This window comes from Fusarium falciforme, chromosome 2 (genome assembly GCF_026873545.1).
Source record: "Fusarium falciforme chromosome 2, complete sequence".
NCBI lineage: Eukaryota > Fungi > Ascomycota > Sordariomycetes > Hypocreales > Nectriaceae > Fusarium > Fusarium falciforme.
This window is the reverse complement of record NC_070545.1, coordinates 3,470,948-3,489,016: the sequence shown is the minus strand read 5'-3', so window position 1 is coordinate 3,489,016 and position 18,069 is coordinate 3,470,948. Positions and strand designations below refer to the sequence as shown.

At 53.1% G+C, this 18,069-nt stretch overlaps 7 protein-coding genes across 7 annotated transcripts; 5 read left to right on the top strand and 2 right to left on the bottom strand.

Annotated features, from left to right (window-relative positions):
• Nucleotides 1-854: 854 nt before the first annotated feature.
• NCS54_00301400 (Glycosidase) lies at nucleotides 855-2,246 on the top strand (the record flags this gene model as incomplete). The annotated part of the gene is made up of 3 exons (XM_053148601.1): nucleotides 855-951; nucleotides 1,016-1,599; nucleotides 1,647-2,246. The coding sequence occupies 3 exons, from the start codon at nucleotides 855-857 to the stop codon at nucleotides 2,244-2,246; spliced, it is 1,281 nt and encodes a 426-aa protein (XP_053004576.1).
• Nucleotides 2,247-4,639: 2,393 nt separating this feature from the next.
• Nucleotides 4,640-6,058, top strand: NCS54_00301300 (Poly(ADP-ribose) glycohydrolase; the record flags this gene model as incomplete). Its single annotated transcript, XM_053148600.1, has 1 exon — nucleotides 4,640-6,058. One exon carries the CDS (start codon nucleotides 4,640-4,642, stop codon nucleotides 6,056-6,058), a length of 1,419 nt encoding a protein of 472 aa, XP_053004575.1.
• A 2,087-nt stretch (nucleotides 6,059-8,145) lies between these two features.
• Nucleotides 8,146-9,135, top strand: NCS54_00301200 (Pectate lyase B; the record flags this gene model as incomplete). The annotated part of the gene is made up of 1 exon (XM_053148599.1): nucleotides 8,146-9,135. The coding sequence occupies one exon, from the start codon at nucleotides 8,146-8,148 to the stop codon at nucleotides 9,133-9,135; it is 990 nt and encodes a 329-aa protein (XP_053004574.1).
• A 255-nt stretch (nucleotides 9,136-9,390) lies between these two features.
• On the bottom strand, nucleotides 9,391-10,844 carry NCS54_00301100 (Hypothetical protein; the record flags this gene model as incomplete). Its single annotated transcript, XM_053148598.1, has 4 exons — nucleotides 9,391-9,738; nucleotides 9,784-10,109; nucleotides 10,154-10,459; nucleotides 10,508-10,844. The coding sequence occupies 4 exons, from the start codon at nucleotides 10,842-10,844 to the stop codon at nucleotides 9,391-9,393; spliced, it is 1,317 nt and encodes a 438-aa protein (XP_053004573.1).
• Nucleotides 10,845-11,756: 912 nt separating this feature from the next.
• Nucleotides 11,757-12,827, top strand: NCS54_00301000 (SEC63 domain-containing protein; the record flags this gene model as incomplete). The annotated part of the gene is made up of 1 exon (XM_053148597.1): nucleotides 11,757-12,827. One exon carries the CDS (start codon nucleotides 11,757-11,759, stop codon nucleotides 12,825-12,827), a length of 1,071 nt encoding a protein of 356 aa, XP_053004572.1.
• A 1,648-nt stretch (nucleotides 12,828-14,475) lies between these two features.
• Nucleotides 14,476-15,495, top strand: NCS54_00300900 (Hypothetical protein; the record flags this gene model as incomplete). The annotated part of the gene is made up of 1 exon (XM_053148596.1): nucleotides 14,476-15,495. One exon carries the CDS (start codon nucleotides 14,476-14,478, stop codon nucleotides 15,493-15,495), a length of 1,020 nt encoding a protein of 339 aa, XP_053004571.1.
• Nucleotides 15,496-16,430: 935 nt separating this feature from the next.
• NCS54_00300800 (Hypothetical protein) lies at nucleotides 16,431-17,748 on the bottom strand (the record flags this gene model as incomplete). The annotated part of the gene is made up of 2 exons (XM_053148595.1): nucleotides 16,431-17,199; nucleotides 17,303-17,748. The coding sequence occupies 2 exons, from the start codon at nucleotides 17,746-17,748 to the stop codon at nucleotides 16,431-16,433; spliced, it is 1,215 nt and encodes a 404-aa protein (XP_053004570.1).
• Between the last annotated feature and the right edge of the window lie 321 nt (nucleotides 17,749-18,069).

Here is an 18,069-nt window from a genome sequence, read left to right as displayed (position 1 = left end):
GGTCGGGCTATCAGCCTATCGCGCACGTGCGGATTCGTAAAGTTCCGGGTGCCGAGCACCTTTGAGCACCTTTGTGGCAATCCCTCTGGGTCGTGTAACGATGGTGACTGGCTGAACGATACGATAATTCATTCATTGGATATCAGAGACAATTGAATTGGTGACTGTTGAATGTGCTTGTTTAGGTCAATTCTGCGTGAGCCACTGTGGCTGGGCTTTCCCCTTCTGGTGGCCGCGTAATACAATGGATGTCTCTGTCTGCAGCATCGTCTGCTTCTGGACCATGGCTGGAACACGTCTCAGTGGTAGCGTCCACTGAGAGGCCGCTGGAACCGTCTTTCCTGCCCGCTCTCGTCCGTGGTAGGGGGCTCTTTCTTGGTCTGCGCCAGGGTGAGACCCCTAGACCATCTTGGCGTCGCCCCGGTCGCTCTTGCCCTTGACCGGACGGCTCCATGCTCCATCAGGGGTTGCCTCACAATGGAAGGAATCCACCGTGTGCAATCTTGACCCACCGGACCCGAAGCGCCTGCCCAAGCTGGTCCTGGAGGCGCCGATAGCAGATGGGCCCTGTCCCGTCTTCGTCTGCTGCAATAAAACACCACCATCTCCAGCTCCTCTTCGGACTGCCTCTCTTTCTTATTTGCCGTGGCCATATACTTATTCCCTATTAATCAACCTGCTTCCCGTTTCTCACGGAGCCCATTCTCCTCGTCTCTCGCTATATCAATTATATACAACTCCTACAAGCGGCGACACTCTCTCGAAGCCCTTGAGAAAAAGCACCTTGATTTCATACACCACAGACAACAAACAGCCTTACCTTTCAAAACCTGACACAGCTTTTGCACGACGCAATGTTCTCCAAGGCTCTTTCTACCGCCGCGGTGGTCCTCGCTGCCGCTGGCCTGGTCTCTGCCCAGACTTATACCGACTGCAACCCCCTCAAGAAGAGTATGTTTGCGACTCTTACGGGATTTCTGTGTTTCAACCCGTATCATTGCTAACTCGCACCTAGCCTGCCCTGCCAACCCTGCCTTTGGCGACAACAAGGTCGACTGCGACTTCACAAAGGGTGAATGCGATGCCTTCCACGGGATGATTGGAACCAGCCTCAAGTACGACGGCAAGGGTGCTTGGTTCGTTATCAACAAGGAGAGCGATGCTCCTACCATCCGAACAGACAACTACATCTTCTTTGGCCGAGTCGACGTCGTTGTCCAGGCCGCTCAGGGCCAGGGAATCGTCACCAGCGCCGTCCTTCAGTCCGACGACCTCGACGAGATCGATTGGGAGTGGGTTGGTGGTGATAACGCTCAGGTCCAGTCCAACTACTTCAGCAAGGGTGATACCACCACATACGACCGCGCCGTCTACCACCCCGTTGCTGCTCCTCTCACCTCGACTCACAAGTACTCTGTTGAGTGGACCTCGACCAAGATTGACTGGCTCATTGACGATGCCGTTGTCCGTACTCTGAACGCTGCCGATGCCAAGGGCGGATCTGCCTTCCCCCAGACCCCCATGCAGATTAAGCTCGGAACCTGGGTTGCTGGAGGCAAGAACAGCAACGCCGGAACCCGAGAGTGGGCTGGTGGTTACGTATGTCATGATCCTTCTCTGATATTGAAATATGCTAACAAGTGTAGACCAACTTTGACGATGCCCCCTTCAACGCCTACTACAAGAGCATCACCATTATCGACTACGCTGGAAAGGACGCCCCTGGCCAGAACGCTGGTGCCAAGGAGTACGTCTATGGTGACAACTCTGGTGACTGGACCAGCATCAAGGTGAAGAAGACCAGCTCCACCGACGACGACGAGAAGACCACCACCAAGGTCACCAAGACTAGCACCACTGCCGAGCCCACCAAGACCAAGACCGCCGAGACCACTTCCACCGAGGAAGAGACCAAGACCACCTCCAGCGAGACCAAGAAGGAGACCAAGACTTCCACCAAGGAGGAGACCTCGACCAAGGAGGAGGAGACAACCACTGAGCAGGAGACCAAGACCTCTGAGGTCGCCACCACCTTCACCACTGCTGCTGCTACCTCCAAGGACGCCGGTGCCACTACCACCGAGGCCGGCGCTGGCTCTGGCGGTGCCCAGGAGACTGGCTCTGCTACCGGGGCTGGAGACGACGCTGCTCCCTCAGTCAGCACCGTTCCCGTCAACTCTGGTGCCCGATTGGCCGGCAGCGTTCTCGCTGCTGCTGGTCTCATGATGGCCCAGATGCTCATCTAAAACCCTTCATTTCTGGATGTACACTATCTTGTTCTGGGGTCGCAAAGCATGTAGAGCTTGCAGACTACACGCAGAGAGCAGACCATTCTAATTAACTTATTCGAGTCGATCCTTACGCTCGCCAAGGCAACGCCCCCTTATCGCTCGATGAGTTGTGGAATGGGAAGAGGCGCAACACGCACGCACACAATTCAAAGAGGGCACTTGGCAGGCACAACACCTTTCAAAGATGCTGCGTTTTAATGGGCCTGCTCTCTAGTGGTCGTATCCCAAAGAGACAAGAATCTTGGCCTTATCTCGCCTTTGGGGTGCCGAGGCGCTAGGCATGGGGGATTACGATGTTTGGCACGGTGGTTTGAGGATATGATTGAGCACGGATTGGATGATTGCATACATTTGGCATCTCGGATGCGGACGATTGATTTTGAGTTGTTTGATTTGGGTTAGAATTGTTGGATTTTACACAATGATGCATCGCGGATGCTTTTTTCGCACGATACCTTTTGATAGAATTACACATGACAGCGATTGCCTTTATCCGGAGTCCCTGGTCAAACCCTGTCGAGTCCCTGCCAAGTCCCTGCGCTGCTCATTTCATCCAGACTCCACGAGAGCCACGTCTCTGCAGGTCGGATAGAGGCACAGAGAGGGTCCTCATTTCCCTCCCATTCTGGCCAAGGCCCGTCAGTCTGGGCGATGAAGCGGCGCTAGAGAAGAGCTAGAAGATGCCGGGAACCGAGCTTTGAGGGATACAAGGGCCGTTTTTGCCGTGAGGGGAGCTTTATTGAAGGAGAACAACAGTCAATAATTCGCTGCTACGTATCCGGACTCCGGAGATAATACTGAGCTGGCCGTACATCAATAATCGCCCATAGTCTGTACGCAGGCCCTGCCCAACACCAACGACACCTGCTGGCCCAAGGCGAAACTAATCAATCCGCCGTTCGTATTCGAGCCTTGGCCTCATCTGTAGCGGTCCTTGAGGGAAATGACGATGCTTCAAGACTGACCTCGTGGTTTTTGGCTCCCCCACGTCTTGACATCCTTGTCTCTCTAACTGGGGTAGACAACAACAGCCTGGTTGATTATGATTGACATATGAAACCGCATCGACTTATCGTCAGGCATTTGGGATCGCGAATGTCACTTGGATTCCTCTCTGTTGAATGACGTGACAGGCGAAGGAGAGATCCGATACTGCGGGGGGGAAGAATTTCTGAGACAGCCCTTGAATACTATCACAGCTTGGACCTCCTTGTCCCTCGTAGTGAATGCTTTGGCTTATCAGTTGCAATATTACTCCTTTGTTCGTTATCATCGCAGGTCAACTAGCGGCGTGTCAGCCTGCCAATGCAACGCGATTTCCAGCGCTAGCGATGATCCTCCTTGCATGCCTCGACTCGAGGACAAGAAGGGAATTAATTTTCGGTTTTCTGGGTGGTATCGCAAGGGCTGATACTCAAGGGATCAATCCCCTTGTGGCTTGAGGCTCATGATGCTACTGTATCTGGTATGAATATTCAATTTTCTTACACATAGTCTACTTTTGTCAATAAACTGGAGGAGCCCTTGTTTTCAGACAAGGACAAACCCTTAAGTCAATTAGCTTGGCCGAATGGCGCCAAAGTTTTGGTGTGATTGTCTTCCGCCATCGATGCTACTATTTCGATCCCATGAGTGCCCAAGGACCTCCAAGGCAGACCTCGCCTTAGTGTTGTCTTTCTGGCAGTTGGTAGGTGGCATAGGGAGTCTTATTGCTAAGGCCTTATGATTGCACTGCTTGCTCCTAGGGCGGAAGTGAGGTGACAATGATGTATCTCTCCTTTTGAGAGCTCTGATCGGTCTATGGCTCATCTGGTACTTCCTTGGAGGTCCTTGGGCACTCACGGGATATATCCGCCCAATTGCCCATTGGCCTCCACGCCGTACCACGCCGTACCACGCCGTACCACGCTCCAGTGTTGTGTCATTAACAGCTAGCGCAGACTTAGGGGAGCATGGCTGATAAGGCCTTATCATCTGTAACCTTCGTTCTGGGGCAGCATCTAGTAGAACTGAAGGTATTGTGATGAACGAGAGCTTTGATTGGTCTGGACCCCTCACCGTGGCCTGCTTGAAAGCTTAAGAGCGCTGGTGATAGTTCCGTCTTGTATCGCTGATGATGGATCCAACCCAGTCTATGTGGACAGGACTTCTTGACTGGTTAGTGGCTGGCTTGAGAGGCTTACTGCCTTCGGTGAAGACTCATCTTTGACACTCACCAACACCATCACATTTGGCGACAAATAAACAGCTATAGGATTGGGATATTGTATCAAGTCAACATTATATTCATATGGCCATTTGAAGCTCTATCGAGACTGTCGCCGACCCTTCAACTCCAAGCATCAGCTATGTCGCCGCGACCGCCCAGCTTTCTTCTCCCCAACTCTCCATCCTGTCGCGTTCTTGATCGGTTCAGCGATTTACCCGACGATGTTGAAGTTGAAGAGGATGAATCTGGCTGTATTCCCTTCTGGCCTCTACTGCAGCATCTCCTTCGCCTTCCTGTGTCATCAGTCCCACAGCTCATAGACCGGATGCAGACTATTACCGCCAACGCAGGCACATGTCGAGACAATGATTTTCAAACACTGAAAGAATTTTTGAGTACTAGAAGCGAGACCAAGTTATTGAGCACGACATGGCCGAAACTGCGCGACATCGCCCTCGATCTTCCGACCTACTTCCCCAGCGGACAGCTCGAGCTTCTTCAACCAGGGCTTCCTCTACGTCTGAGCCGTGGCCAGGTCGCTTGTTTGGTCATACATCAGTTTCTATGCTCTAGTGTCCCTCAAAGAGACGATGAAGGCTACCAGGACTTGGGGCTCTGGTACTCGTCTGAGCAGCGGCACCCTGCAGCAGTAGAGATGTACCTCGAAGCACTCTTTACCTACTTTGAGCGTCTACCCGAAGCTTCTGATCTGCTTCAAGATCACGATGGTTTTACGGGTAGAACCGAAACCTGCGTCATATACGAGCTGTATCGGAAAGAGGGCGAAGTGGCCTTGGAGGCGGCAAAGTTGGCACCAGTTCATGTCAACTACCTTGACACCCACACAACCGATATACACAGCTCCGAATTCCAGGGGAAAGGAGGTGCTGCTGTCGTCTCTGCAAACAAGATCATCGGGTTCGGTCAGTCGGCGACACAGGAAGAGATATTTGTCGGCATCGCGCCAGAGAGTTATCCTGTCGTTCTGGTTGCGCCACACCTCGCAGATGATACCGTTACCACTGTGTCAGGTGCAAGAGCAATGTTGAGTGTCAAGGGTCAACGGAGGCAGATTGAATGGAGTTGTGTCGGTGTGCCATCTCTGACAGAGAGTGTCGAGCGGCCGGGCGGTCGACTCGTCTTCATGGATGCGTTGGAGATGGACATGCTCGAGTCACCATCTGAAGGGTCTTTACCTGATCTGCAGCCGGAGAATGTGGACCGAGAGATCAAAAAGGCAACCGCAGGCTTTGAATCTTACCAAGGAGATGCTGTCTTCACCGGACTCTGGGGCTGTGGCGCGTTCGGAGGCGACCCAGGGGTAAAACTGGTGGTTCTCTGGATCGCGGCGGCGGCGGCGGCGGCGGTGGGAATTAGACTTCATATAGTTCTTGGCCCTGGAGAACACGAGCTCGGAGTTGCATTCGAGAGGGTAGTCAAGGTCGGTGAGGGCTCATCTGCAAAGGTGATGAGGGACACGTTGTTGAAGGCTCCGGAGAAACTACGAAGGGAAGGGATCCTGGAGTGGATTGAACAAGCGGTGTCAGGGACTCCATGACACTTGGCGTAGTACTTCCAAGACCTGAGTTTGAGGCTGTGTATCTTGGCCGGCACTTGATATCATGTTGACTTGTCATGGGGATCCAGAGTGAGCGCGTTTTCATCCACAACCCCCTGGATAATGTCGTCTGTTGGCAAAATCCGTCTTTCTGGAATATTGGATTGGAGGAGAAACGTGAGAATTCTCTACGTGCACGTGTCATGTATCACCTTGGCATGCGGCATGTTGAGTCAGGGTCAACTTTGAGATGTCATTGAAGCTGTCTAGGGGCTAGGTAGGGAATGGACTCGTTCCTGGCACAGCCACCAAGGCGGTTAAGAAATCTTCAGATATTCAACGAATTAGAGGCATGTGTTGCTTGTACTGTAGTTACCACTAGCTTTGAGCAACAGTGTTGAAGGCGTAGCTGTAGAAAATACGCAGTTACTTCCTCCTAGTATCTCCCAACAGCCTTCAAATAGCATGACAGCCGAACCTCCCATTGCAAATACAGGGTAATCTACCATCTCGACATGAAATCTTTGTACTCAAAACATCAATTAAACTGGGATATACAGAAAGACGAGGATCATTCAGTAAATGGAAGCCAAGACAAGAACCAAATTTCCGAAAGGAAGAGTCAACCCGCTTACAAGTCAACACTGACCCTTCCAGAAACCATGATCCTCCTCACTTGGCAGAGGTCGAACTTACTTGGCAAGAGCCAAACTTACTTGGCACCCTCAAATTGACATCCGACTTAGCCGTCTTGACGTTGCCTCGAAGGCGGCTGTGCTCATGTTTTAATGGAGACTGCTTGCGCGTTTGTCAGATGACAGGGTATACCTGCGACAGGGGTGAATGTCTTGACAGTCCCGGCACGGTGGGTGGTATCCCTGTAGACGACGGGAACTGGGGGACTCTCGGAATGGGTTCTACAGTTTGGTTTGAAGCACGCGCAACTTTCAATTGGAATCGAGTAGACGGAAAAGAGAGCAATGAGCGAGGCTTGCGTCAGCCTAAAGTTTACTTGACAGACCTACCCAGGATTGTCCATACTGTTCTCCAGTCCACAGGAGAAGTATGTTTATTGTCATGACCTGACTAGTATGTGAGCTAGCCAAACCACCTCACTAGCCATCATACACCTCAATCACGATAGGCCAGCTACCACTTTAAGCTTCTCTGCATTACGCTTTTAACCTCTTCACTAGGCGCTCATTTCTATCTTTGAGCTTATTACTCTATCTTGAGGCGACTTCTGTTCAACTACTCAATCACTGCTCGAGTGTCTGTCATTTCAGCACAAAAGGGGCATCGTGCCTCACCGTCGCTTCACCGTAGCTACATGTCATCCTTGTCCGCCAAGCCGGATGGAGCCGTCTGGACCGTGATAGGGCAGATTAAAGGGAAGGCACATGTTGCGTGATGATGGCTTCAGTGTTCGCAAGTAAGATGTGATAAGCTGACGTTTCACTTACACCTTCATATTCTAGCTCTCGTTGAGACTGTAGATAGACTATATCGTAGGCATTGTGGTCTGAATCAACAAAAAACTGTCGATCCGATCACCCATTTCCGACTACTACCGTAGATCTCCCACTCTTCCGTCCTCGAAACCGCAAGGCCTACATCTGGTCAGTCCCCCCCCCGGGCCCTGCACCCCGATTAGGACAGAACACCTCCGAAGGGGTGCTCCGGGCTCCCCACTTTTCCTCGGGGCGCCTCCGTTTCATGTCCCCCCGGCTTCCACACAGACATCAGTTCCCCATCGTCATCGGAGAATTCTCCCATTCGTGCGACTTTGTTTCTGTTCCTTGTTTGCCATGCGACTTGGCGTCCTTGTTCATTAGAGGTGGAGTCTTTACGGCAATAGCGGCATCTGGCCCAAGACCTGTGATGGCTTCAAGTATAAAAGAAGACCGGATGGCATCTAGAAACAGCTTCTTTTGTCTTTGTTCCTCATTCCAAGCTTTTTCTACCTCATTCTCTCGTTTGTTATTCGTTCGTTACTGTCTGGACTGGTTCCGACTTCCACTCTTTGAAAACTACCAAAAAACACACATCACCTTTCAACCAATTTCAAGTATATATAAACCGTCAAGATGAAGTTCCTCGGTCTTCTCAACCTCGTCGCGCTCGTCAGCGCCGTTCCCACCCCCACCATCAAGGATGAGGCTGGCAACGTCCTCGCCAAGCGTGCCTCCATCACTGAGAGCTGCAACATCGGTTACGCCACTCAGAACGGCGGTACCACTGGTGGAAACGGCGGCTCTGTGACCACCGTCTCCTCCCTTGCCCAGTTCAGCGCTGCCGCTGAGTCCACTGGCAAGAAGGTCATCTACGTCAAGGGCACCATCTCTGGCGCTGCCAAGATCCGCGTCAAGTCTGACAAGACCATTGTCGGTGCTGCCGGTGCCACCCTCGACGGTGTCGGTCTGTACATCAACAAGCAGTCCAACGTCATTGTCCGCAACCTTGCCATCAAGAACGTCAAGGCCAGCAGCGGTGACGCCATCGGCATCCAGGCTTCCAAGAACGTCTGGGTCGACCACTGCGACCTCTCCTCCAACAAGGACAACGGCAAGGACTACTACGATGGTCTCCTCGACATCACCCACGCCTCCGACTTCATCACCGTCTCCAACACCTTCCTCCACGACCACTACAAGGCCTCGCTTGTCGGCCACTCTGACAGCAACTCTAAGGAGGACACTGGCAAGCTCCACGTCACCTACGCCAACAACTACTGGTACAACGTCAACTCGCGTGCCCCCTCTGTCCGATTCGGCACCGTCCACATCTTCAACAACTACTACCTTGACATTGGTGCCACTGGTGTCAACTCTCGCATGGGTGCCAACGTCCTTGTTGAGTCCACCACCTTCGAGAACGCCAAGACTGCCCTCACCTCCGTCGACTCCAAGACCACTGGCAAGATCACCGCCAAGGACGTCTCCCTGGGTGGTGCTGCTTCCAACGCTCCCGCTGGTTCCATGTCTAGCAAGGACATCCCCTACAAGTACACTCTTGTCGGCAGCGGCAAGGCCAAGAGCGCCGTCTACGGCACTGCTGGCCAGACCCTCAAGCTCTAAGCGACCAACCATTAGCCCATGCCGATGGAATGGCTATAGTCTCAATGAGGCCTGTCTCACTTTGTAGTGTACATATTTACTTGATAGCTCAACTTATTGGTTGAACTTGTCTATAATAGAAAGCATTGGCCGAACATGGTTCCGTTATCGTGATGTATTATTGTATGCATGTAGGATAAGGCTGTCTATCTAGGGATGGTATCAACTTCCGCCTCTGATCAACTCTGGCTATTCCACCACTCGTTCATTGTCCCTTCAGGCGATGTTGCACCAATTGTCTGGCACTGGCTCCGAGTCCTTTTCAGTGACGCCGACATCATTCCATGCCTTCTTGACCTTCTTCGCAGCAGACTCTCCGTAAAGATCCTTGGCACAGTCGACTGTAACATCGGCAAACTGCTTGAACGTGCACTTGGAAGGGACCTTGCCAGACTTCATCGCCTCCCACCAGATCTTGCCTGCCTTCTCCCAAGAGTATCCGCCAAATGCGACCGAGGCAAGGTGGAAGGCTTTGTTGGGAATCCCAGAGAAGATGTGGACTCCACCATTGTCCTCAAACATGGTCTTGAAGTGCTTCATGTGAGCAACCTGTGGATCTTTGCCCTACATACTGTTAGCTGTGGTTGGAGGAGCTGTCTGTAAACTTACAAAACGTGGATCATCGTAAGCGGTTCCGGGCGCTTTCATGCTCCTCAAAGCCGTGCCTTTGACCCCGGGAAGAATGCAGTCTTCACCAACGAGCCAGTCCGCCGCATCTGACTTCTCGTCCTGAACCTTTTGCTTGACCATGATGCCAAAGACATCAGAAATGTGCTCATTCAGAGCACCAGCCTGACCGTAGTAGTCAAGAGGACTGGTGTGTTCCGTGACTGCGTGGGTCAGCTCGTGTCCGATGACATCGATGCACCCGGTGAAGTTGTTGAGAAATTCGTCACCATCCCCAAAGACCATCTGCAGCTTCTCGGGATCCCAGACTGCACTGTTAGCAAGGAAACGGGTGGTTGTGAATCTCACTTACAGGCGTTTTCGTAGTGTTTTCCAAAGTGAACAGTGCTGATAATATCCATGTTCTTGTTGTCGATGGAAAGCCACTTGAAATACTTCTTGTAGAACTCCAAGACGATACCCACATTGTCGTACGCCTCGTTGACAGCCTTATCCTTGGCCTTTGCCTGCCCTTCAGAGCGAACAAGCTTCCCTGGAAGATCACTCTCGTCGTTGCTGTTCTGCGCGTCATGGATGGCGCGGTATGGGGCGTCTTTGGGAGAGTCCTTGTCTGCGTCTCCGTCTGCTGCAGCACCGAGAGACTGATTTGACGATTCACCTGCAAGAAGTTAAATAAAGAAGTATAGAAAATCATGAGTTGAATCACCTTGCTGGGAGGCCTGGACTCTTCCGAGGATCTGCTGGAGGTGGTTCAGATCTCGCCTGGCACGGGTGCGAGTGCTTTCATCAACCTGATCTGACTCGGAAATATGGCGAAGCAAGGCGTCAGGGATGATGTGCTGAGGCTGAAAATTTACGGGGCGGCTGTTTTGATAGCCACGAGGAGTCGTCAAGGCGGCGAGACGCTCCTTTCGCAGACTAGTGATTCTGTCATGAGCTGCGAGCGAGGCCTGAGCCGCTTTGCGAATGTGTTCTGGGTTGCTTTGGCTGTCGACAATGCCACGCAAAAGATGAGGGGGGACGATGTAGCAACGGCAAGGCATGGTGAAGTTGATTGACGCGAAACGGTAGTTGAATAGAGTAATGCAAGTGAACTAGTATTTCCAGGGGCAGTAATGATACAGATAGGGACGATGCTGAGAATCCAACAATGAAGTAGATGGAGAGGAGTATAAAGAAGAAGAGATCAGTCTAGAGAGTTAGGAGATCCTTTTAATCCCTTCCACTTAGACAACATCGAGGCAACTTGGGAAGGTATCAAGGAGGAGGAAGGCCTGACGTTGATGGCGAGGCGAGGAAAGACATGGTCACAAGGGAAGAGCAGCGCCTTGTCTCTTGTCAGTATTACAGTTGGTTCTATTGAACCTTGGAACGGGTTTCAAGACGGATTGCATCGCTTACTCCGGGATGTGAAGTCCGAGTCGAGATCCATGATGATCGGGTGGTGATACTGGCTATCCTAGCACCACATGTATCATTCGCTTCTCGAACGTTGCGTGCTTCCACAGAAGCTCACCAGCCTCTTGCGCTCTGTCGCCTTGATTTTCCCATTGCGTCAAGGAAGGAGCCGTTGGGGCCCTTTTGCATGCTGCGAACTCCCACCACCACAGGAATTCAGGGGAAATGACCAACCCAAGGTGATGCAGCTCCTGATCAGAGCCGTAGTGTATGATAAAAGCGAATCATTAAATACCCCAATGAACCTTCTGTATGAAGGCTTTGTTCTGTCGAGTGATGGCAAAAGCTGGCGATGATAGGTGTTGATGTTGATGGGAAGCTCCTGCCCAGATCTCCCACCTTTTGCTCATTGCCACATCTGGAGGAAGGCACAGTCTCCCTCCAATCCAAGCGAGCAAGGCAGGCATATACCATTAAGATGGACATCATCCAAGTCATTGACTTTTGCAAGCTGCATCACTTTCCATCGTCATCGCCATCACCATTCAAGGCTCACGATGGCGAGTCAAGCCCAACCAAACCTCACCCCGTCCTCCTCAGCCGAGGCTCAACAACCTCAACCAACAGCATCACAAGGGTCACACGAGATCCAGCTGCGCTACAAGTTGGCACCCTTGACATTCAAGACGCTCTGTACCATCCAAAGTCACCCCACTCGCTCAGACATTCTCAAGAAGGCTTGCTTTGCGACCGAATTTCGTTCGTTTCCGATCAAAAGAGGCGAGACTGCTTTTTGTAGAGCCATCAACGACACCACCGGTATTCCCTACCCGATCTCCGAGAACCTCTCTCAGCCATGGCACAAAGTTTTCCTTCTCGTTCAATTGAATATGTCAAGAGCACCCTGGCCCAACAAGCTCTCTGGACCAGCTCGGAAAGAGCTCAACCAGGAACTTCGCCGTATGTACTCAGCTCTTGACAGCGTGCTGAGATGCCTTGTGGATATACTGGGAGAACGTGGCGACGGAAAGGGGGTACGAACAGCTCTCGACGTGTTGAGGAGTGTCAAGGCCAACGTCTGGGAAGGGAGCGACAACGAGCTGTTGCAGGTTGAGGGCATTGGTGCCGTGAAAAAAGAACGACTTGTGAAGGCTGGCATCAAAAGCATCAGAAAGCTGGCCAAGCTCGAGTTTTACCACGTTGAGCGTCTTCTCAGCCGGAATCCGCCCTTTGGCCAAACAATGCTGCACCAACTGGCGGGGTTTCCTGTCCTTACGCTGGACTTTGAGATTGTCAGCCAATACAACCCTTCAGCAAAATCATCGGGCGAGTCTGGTCAAGGCTGTGCTGAGCAACAAACTGACAAACCGCTTTGGATTGCTCGAGCCATCCTTGGCTTCACAAACAAGGAGACACCAATCTGGAACAGCAGCACACCATGGCTATCGCTAGTGGTTGAGGGGAAAGATGGACGACTTGTCTGGTTCTGGCGAGGCAGTGCAAAAAGGCTTGTGGGGAGTAAGGAAATGATTATCGGGCTGGCCGCGGAGGAGGGCGAAGAACTTAAGATTGTGTTGGCATGTGAGGAAATTGTCGGGACCATGACACAGATGAATGTTGCGGTGTGAGTGAGTAATCTATGGCAACATGTCAGGAAATGTTGACGGCAAAAGGTTGAAATGGATTCTCATGAGGTTGCTCTCTTTGTTGTTATCTAGTCCAGCATTCTCGAGAGCTCTCACAAGGCCATTGCTGAGTGAGGCACTAATACATCAGGTCCGACACTAACAATTGTCCACATCAAGACAATACAGACTGCTCCGGCGTTACGTTTGGCAAGGCAGATTTGGATCGTCAATGCGACAGAGGCAAGTCGAGGCACCTGCATCACTGATTAACTAACAACAAGGCAGCCTACTCGAGGCCCCAGGGATCGCCTCTGCACAGCACAGTTTCCCGACCGCTTGACTCTTGAGCATCTGGGCCAGGTCGGCCGACTTAGCTGCAGAACAAAACCCCGGCACCTTGCAGATTGTTGTCCGGCGATATATCACGCAGAACCTCATTGGAAGGCGGCTGGTCAGCCAGACCCAATGAAGCCTGTTCTGCCCTGCGCGAGCTTCTTTCCAATCTGGGATAGCACCCAGCCTGAGAGGGCACTTGATCCAATCTCAAGTGTGCTCAGCCCGTCGTTGTAGGGCAGAAAATAAGGGTGGGTTAGTGGAGACAGGCACTCAAGCTCTCGTTGTCGTTGGTGGTCAGATCCAAATTTGGAACCCCAACCCTTGCCACTAAGAAGTTTAATCTCAACGTTGTTGGCGGCGGTTTCACACTCAGCCCTTTCATGCACTTATACCCCGGTCAACAAGTCGCAAATGCTTCTTGAGCAAACAAGCCAGCCTTGCTGCATCATGGTTGCACCCAGGCCCAATCACTAAGTGGCCAAATGCTCGAGAATCCTACACCTGCGAGGTACAAGCCTGTGGATGGACGGCTCTAGACTGCTAAACCTGGAGTCTTGTGCCGTGTGACCGACAACAAGAGTCAACGCGCGAAGATCGTCCTCGTCCTTCCTCTCCTGTCGATAGCCCAGGCTAGAGATATCAGATCAATGCAGGGATTCCTACAGCTGAACCCCAGTCGACCAACCCGAGCAAAACGACGTTTCGCCCGTCAGCGCTGGGGCACGATGACCCGGAGCTTGTTTGATTTTGAGCGGGGTGAGGTTAAGCCGTCTGACATTTGATCTGGAGCCCAATTTGGCCCAGGAACAGCACATCCTGGTCATCTGTTGTTCGACAGGTTTTCGTTTTGAAGCTGTGGCCCGAACGAGTTGCTCAAGGAGAGCTCGCGAGCTCGGGTGGCAAACGAGGCCATAGCAGCCTAATAGGCAATCATTGGAGAAGATGCGGTTCGAATTGGTTGGCGATCTGCTGCCTTAGCGCGGGAACTGTACCCGCAAGAAGCCATCACGGAGCAACACCTACCTTGACCCTTGAGATATTGCATAGCGCCACAAGTTGCATGAGCACCCCGGGCTAGGCTGAAGCCAACCGGCCTCTGACTCGACGGAAGGCTTTTCGGGTCGTGCCCACGACACGGCACATCAAGCCCAGTTGTTTAGGTGCAGAGTTAGCATGGGGTCCTGCTCCCGGATCTTATAAGAGGTGAACTTGTCCCACGAACTTGAGCTGGTACTTGGCCTTTACGCTCAAAGAAACCTCTAAGCCCCTTTCTCTGAACGCCACCAAGGTTCTGTTGTCTCTTGTATTCACCATGTTGCGATCAACTCTCCTCGTCTCCCTTTCTGGCCTCGCAGCTGCAGCCAGCAACTACAACTTCAACACTCACCAAGCCCACCAAAAGGGCCTTCTCATCCCTGGCGCTGGTTCTCAAGCGCTCACTTTCAGTCTTACTGGAACTTGCACTGGTGGCCAGAAATCATGCGGAGACGCCTGCATCGAATCGGGGGGCCAGTGTTGCAGCCCCAGCCTGGGCACCTACTGTGAAGACGGGACCTATTGTACTGCTAGCGGTTGCTGCCCTGATGGAGAGATCTGCTCGGGAACATCAAACGGCTGCGCAAAGGGCAAGGAGCTCTGTGGCCAGTATTGTATGCCCGAAGGAAAGGTCTGCTGTGGCACCGGCTACTGTAACGAAGGCCAGACTTGCAGCCTAGGAGAGTGCACTACTGGCTCTGGAAGCTCCGGTGGGAGCTCTGGAGGTTCTGGAGGTGGCTCTTCTGGTGGCTCTTCTGGTGGCTCTAGCGGCTCCAACTGCTACAGCTTCCAGGAGGAGTGTGACGATGGCTGCATGCCCAAGGGAAGCGTCTGCTGCGGCGGTGGAAAGTACTGCTTCTCCGGAGAGACCTGTCTGAGCGACGGTACTTGCAGATACGGCTCGAGCTCCGGCGGTAGCGGTGGTGGAAGCAGCGGTGGTAGCAGTGGTGGCTCCGACGACGACGATAACAGCGGCAGCGGAAGCGGAAGCGGTAGCAGCAGTGACGACAACGACGACGACGCTACTATCACTCGACCTTCTCTGACCGAGCCTACCTTTTCTTCTCCCTCCTTCACCGAGCCCTCTTTGGACCCCGCCCCCACGATCGGGGAAGAGCCCACGATTTCCTCTCGTCCCCTCCCTACTGGACCAAGGTCTGGTGGCCCCGACGACGACGACGATGGTGATAGCGGCAGCAGCAGCAGCAACAGCAGCGGCGGAGGCGCTAACGCTGGTGCCATCAATGTGCCCAGCTTCCTCGTTGGCCTCGTTGCTTTGGTTCCCCTTTTGCTGTAAACGACATATACGATACGGAGTCGGCGCGTTGAGGGGACTTGTGCCATTATTATCGGAAACACGAAACGGCCTCGACGGAATATCCTAGGGAGAAACATGGATGGAAATAATGAAGCGATATAACGTGGGATCATGGTATTAGCCCAGCCAGTATCGATGTGTTTTAGCATATCACAGTGTCTTTTGAATAATAAATAACCCTTGAGCGAGCCCCTGAACCTTGTATAAGTGAACTACCTGCCATGACAAGTTGGATAGGTACATGAGGCTGAAGGTCGACTTGATGTAGGCTGTCTCGTGGCTTGGTTCCTGCGTTAAGCTGCGAGTGATGCACCTTGGCTTGCGCTATCGAACATGTATCTCAGCCACCTTGACCCCATTTGTCAACGAACCCGACCCCTCGTGTGCGTGGGATTCAAAGATGTGACCTGTCGTGAGGAGCCAAGTCTCCAGTATCAACGCCTTACGAGACCATCTATTGCTTCATGTCTCAGTTAGTCGAGTCCCCTAGAGCCTGCTGTCACACGCATCTGTGAACATGTCAACGAGATACCACGCATCATACTCGGATGGACTTCTGAGCCAAGATATTGGTGAGTCGTGAATATTTCAATTCATTGTTGACCTCCCTGTTTCAACAACAGGTGAGATACAGCCGGGATCAGGCCTACTATCGAGCCTACTCCCTCCTTTTTTGCCATACGCTTTGAGTGAAAAAGAAAAGAAAAACCATATAGTACACGTTGGCGCGCTCCCCCGTCCCCCCTTGGCTCTAGAGTAATGATAGACCCCCTCACGAGATCCCTATAAGTACATCCGCTAAACGCCGCTATTCATGGTTGTTGTGGGTTGTGTTTGTGTCTGATAGTTGAGTGGGTGTGATTTCATGCGGTTCCTCCGTGAATGTGGTGATAGATTTGGGGTGTCTGGCTGCTTTATTTCTTGCCAGCCGCCTGGTTGAAGCCCTCCAGGACTGTCTCCTTGATATCGGGCTTCTCGTCGTGAGAGGTCTCGGACTCATCCGCCTCTGAGGACTCCTGCTTAGGTCCGACGAGGGACTTGGCCATGGAGCGTGCCTGAGCATCGCCCACCTTGCCGTAAACGCTGAGACCCGTGGCGATCATGCCACCGATATCGCCGACGTTGCCGGGAACAACAACAGCAGTGCTCTCGCGAGCAAGCTTGCCAAAGGCGTCGACGTACTTCTCAGCAACGCTCAGGCTGACTGCAGCCTGGGCACCAGCCTCACCCTTGAGGATGCTCTTCGCGACAGCGTCGATACCCTGAGCAGTGGCATGTGCCTTGAGACGGATAGCCTCGGCCTCACCATCTGCCTCGTTGATGCGCTCCGCCCGCAAAGCCTCGGACGCCAGGATGACGCTCTGCTTCTTACCCTCGGCAATGTTGATGGCACTCTGGCGCTGACCTTCAGAGTCGAGAATCTCGGCGCGCTTGGAACGCTCGGCGGTGACCTGTCGGTGCATGGCCTCGACGACGGCGGCGGGGGCATGGATGTCCCGGATCTCGTAACGCAGACAGGTCACGCCCCAGGCTTCGGCGGCGTCGTTGATGGCGGCTGTGATGTTGGTGTTGAGGGCAGCACGCTCCTTGAGGACGTGGTCGAGGGTCAGTTGACCGATCTCGGATCGCATGGTCGTCTGGGCGAGCTGAGAGATGGCGTACTCGGCATCTTCGACACCGTAGCTGCAGAGGGGCAGAGAATGTCAGCTTATTACCTCTCATGGTACAATTCGTACTCAATGGCTGTCATAGTCCACAGTCCTCGAGCTCAAGAGAACCAACTCACCTCGCCTTGTACGCATCAAAGACACGAGTAAACAAAACACCATCCAGCTCCAGAGTAACATTGTCTGCGGTAATGGCACTCTGGCTAGGAATCTCAATGGCAACTTCCTTGAGGCTCTTGACGTAGGCGATGCGGTCGATAAAGGGCACGAGGATGGCCAGACCGGGGTCGAGGATACGGTTGAACTTGCCCATGCGCTCGACGATCCACGCCGTCTGCTGGGGGACGAACCGCACAATCGTGTTGGCCGGCAGCCGGGGCTTGGAGAAGTAGGACGGCAGGACAGGGGAGCCGAAGCCGGCGGGGAGGAGGGCGCGGGAGGTGGTGCTCAAGGGCCGGCGGCGCGCCGAGAGGGACCGGGCCGTGACGGCGGCGGCGGCGGTTGCTGTTAAGAGAAGACGCGGCTGCGGCACCCGGAGGACCGCCCGCGTTACGGACATGGCCATGATTGCGGCGTTTGAGGGGGGATTAGCGGCTGGAGAGGGAAGGATCGCAACCCAGAAGTCAACGATGCTAGGCAAAGAAATGACGTCCCTCTTCCACGAGTCGGGTCAGTGGAAAAACCAAAATCCCAGCTCCAGCAAAAGCTCTTAGCTCCGCTCCGGGAGCTCCGACGTTATTCCGCAAGGCAAGGTAGGAGCTCCGGGTGCGTGTGCTCTTTCCCGTGGCGTGAAAGGTGGCATGTGTGGCTGTGCAAATGGCGGGGCTTGTCACTCTTATCGGGGAGATTCCCTCCCTTTACCACCCACCGCCGCTGTCTGTTGCTC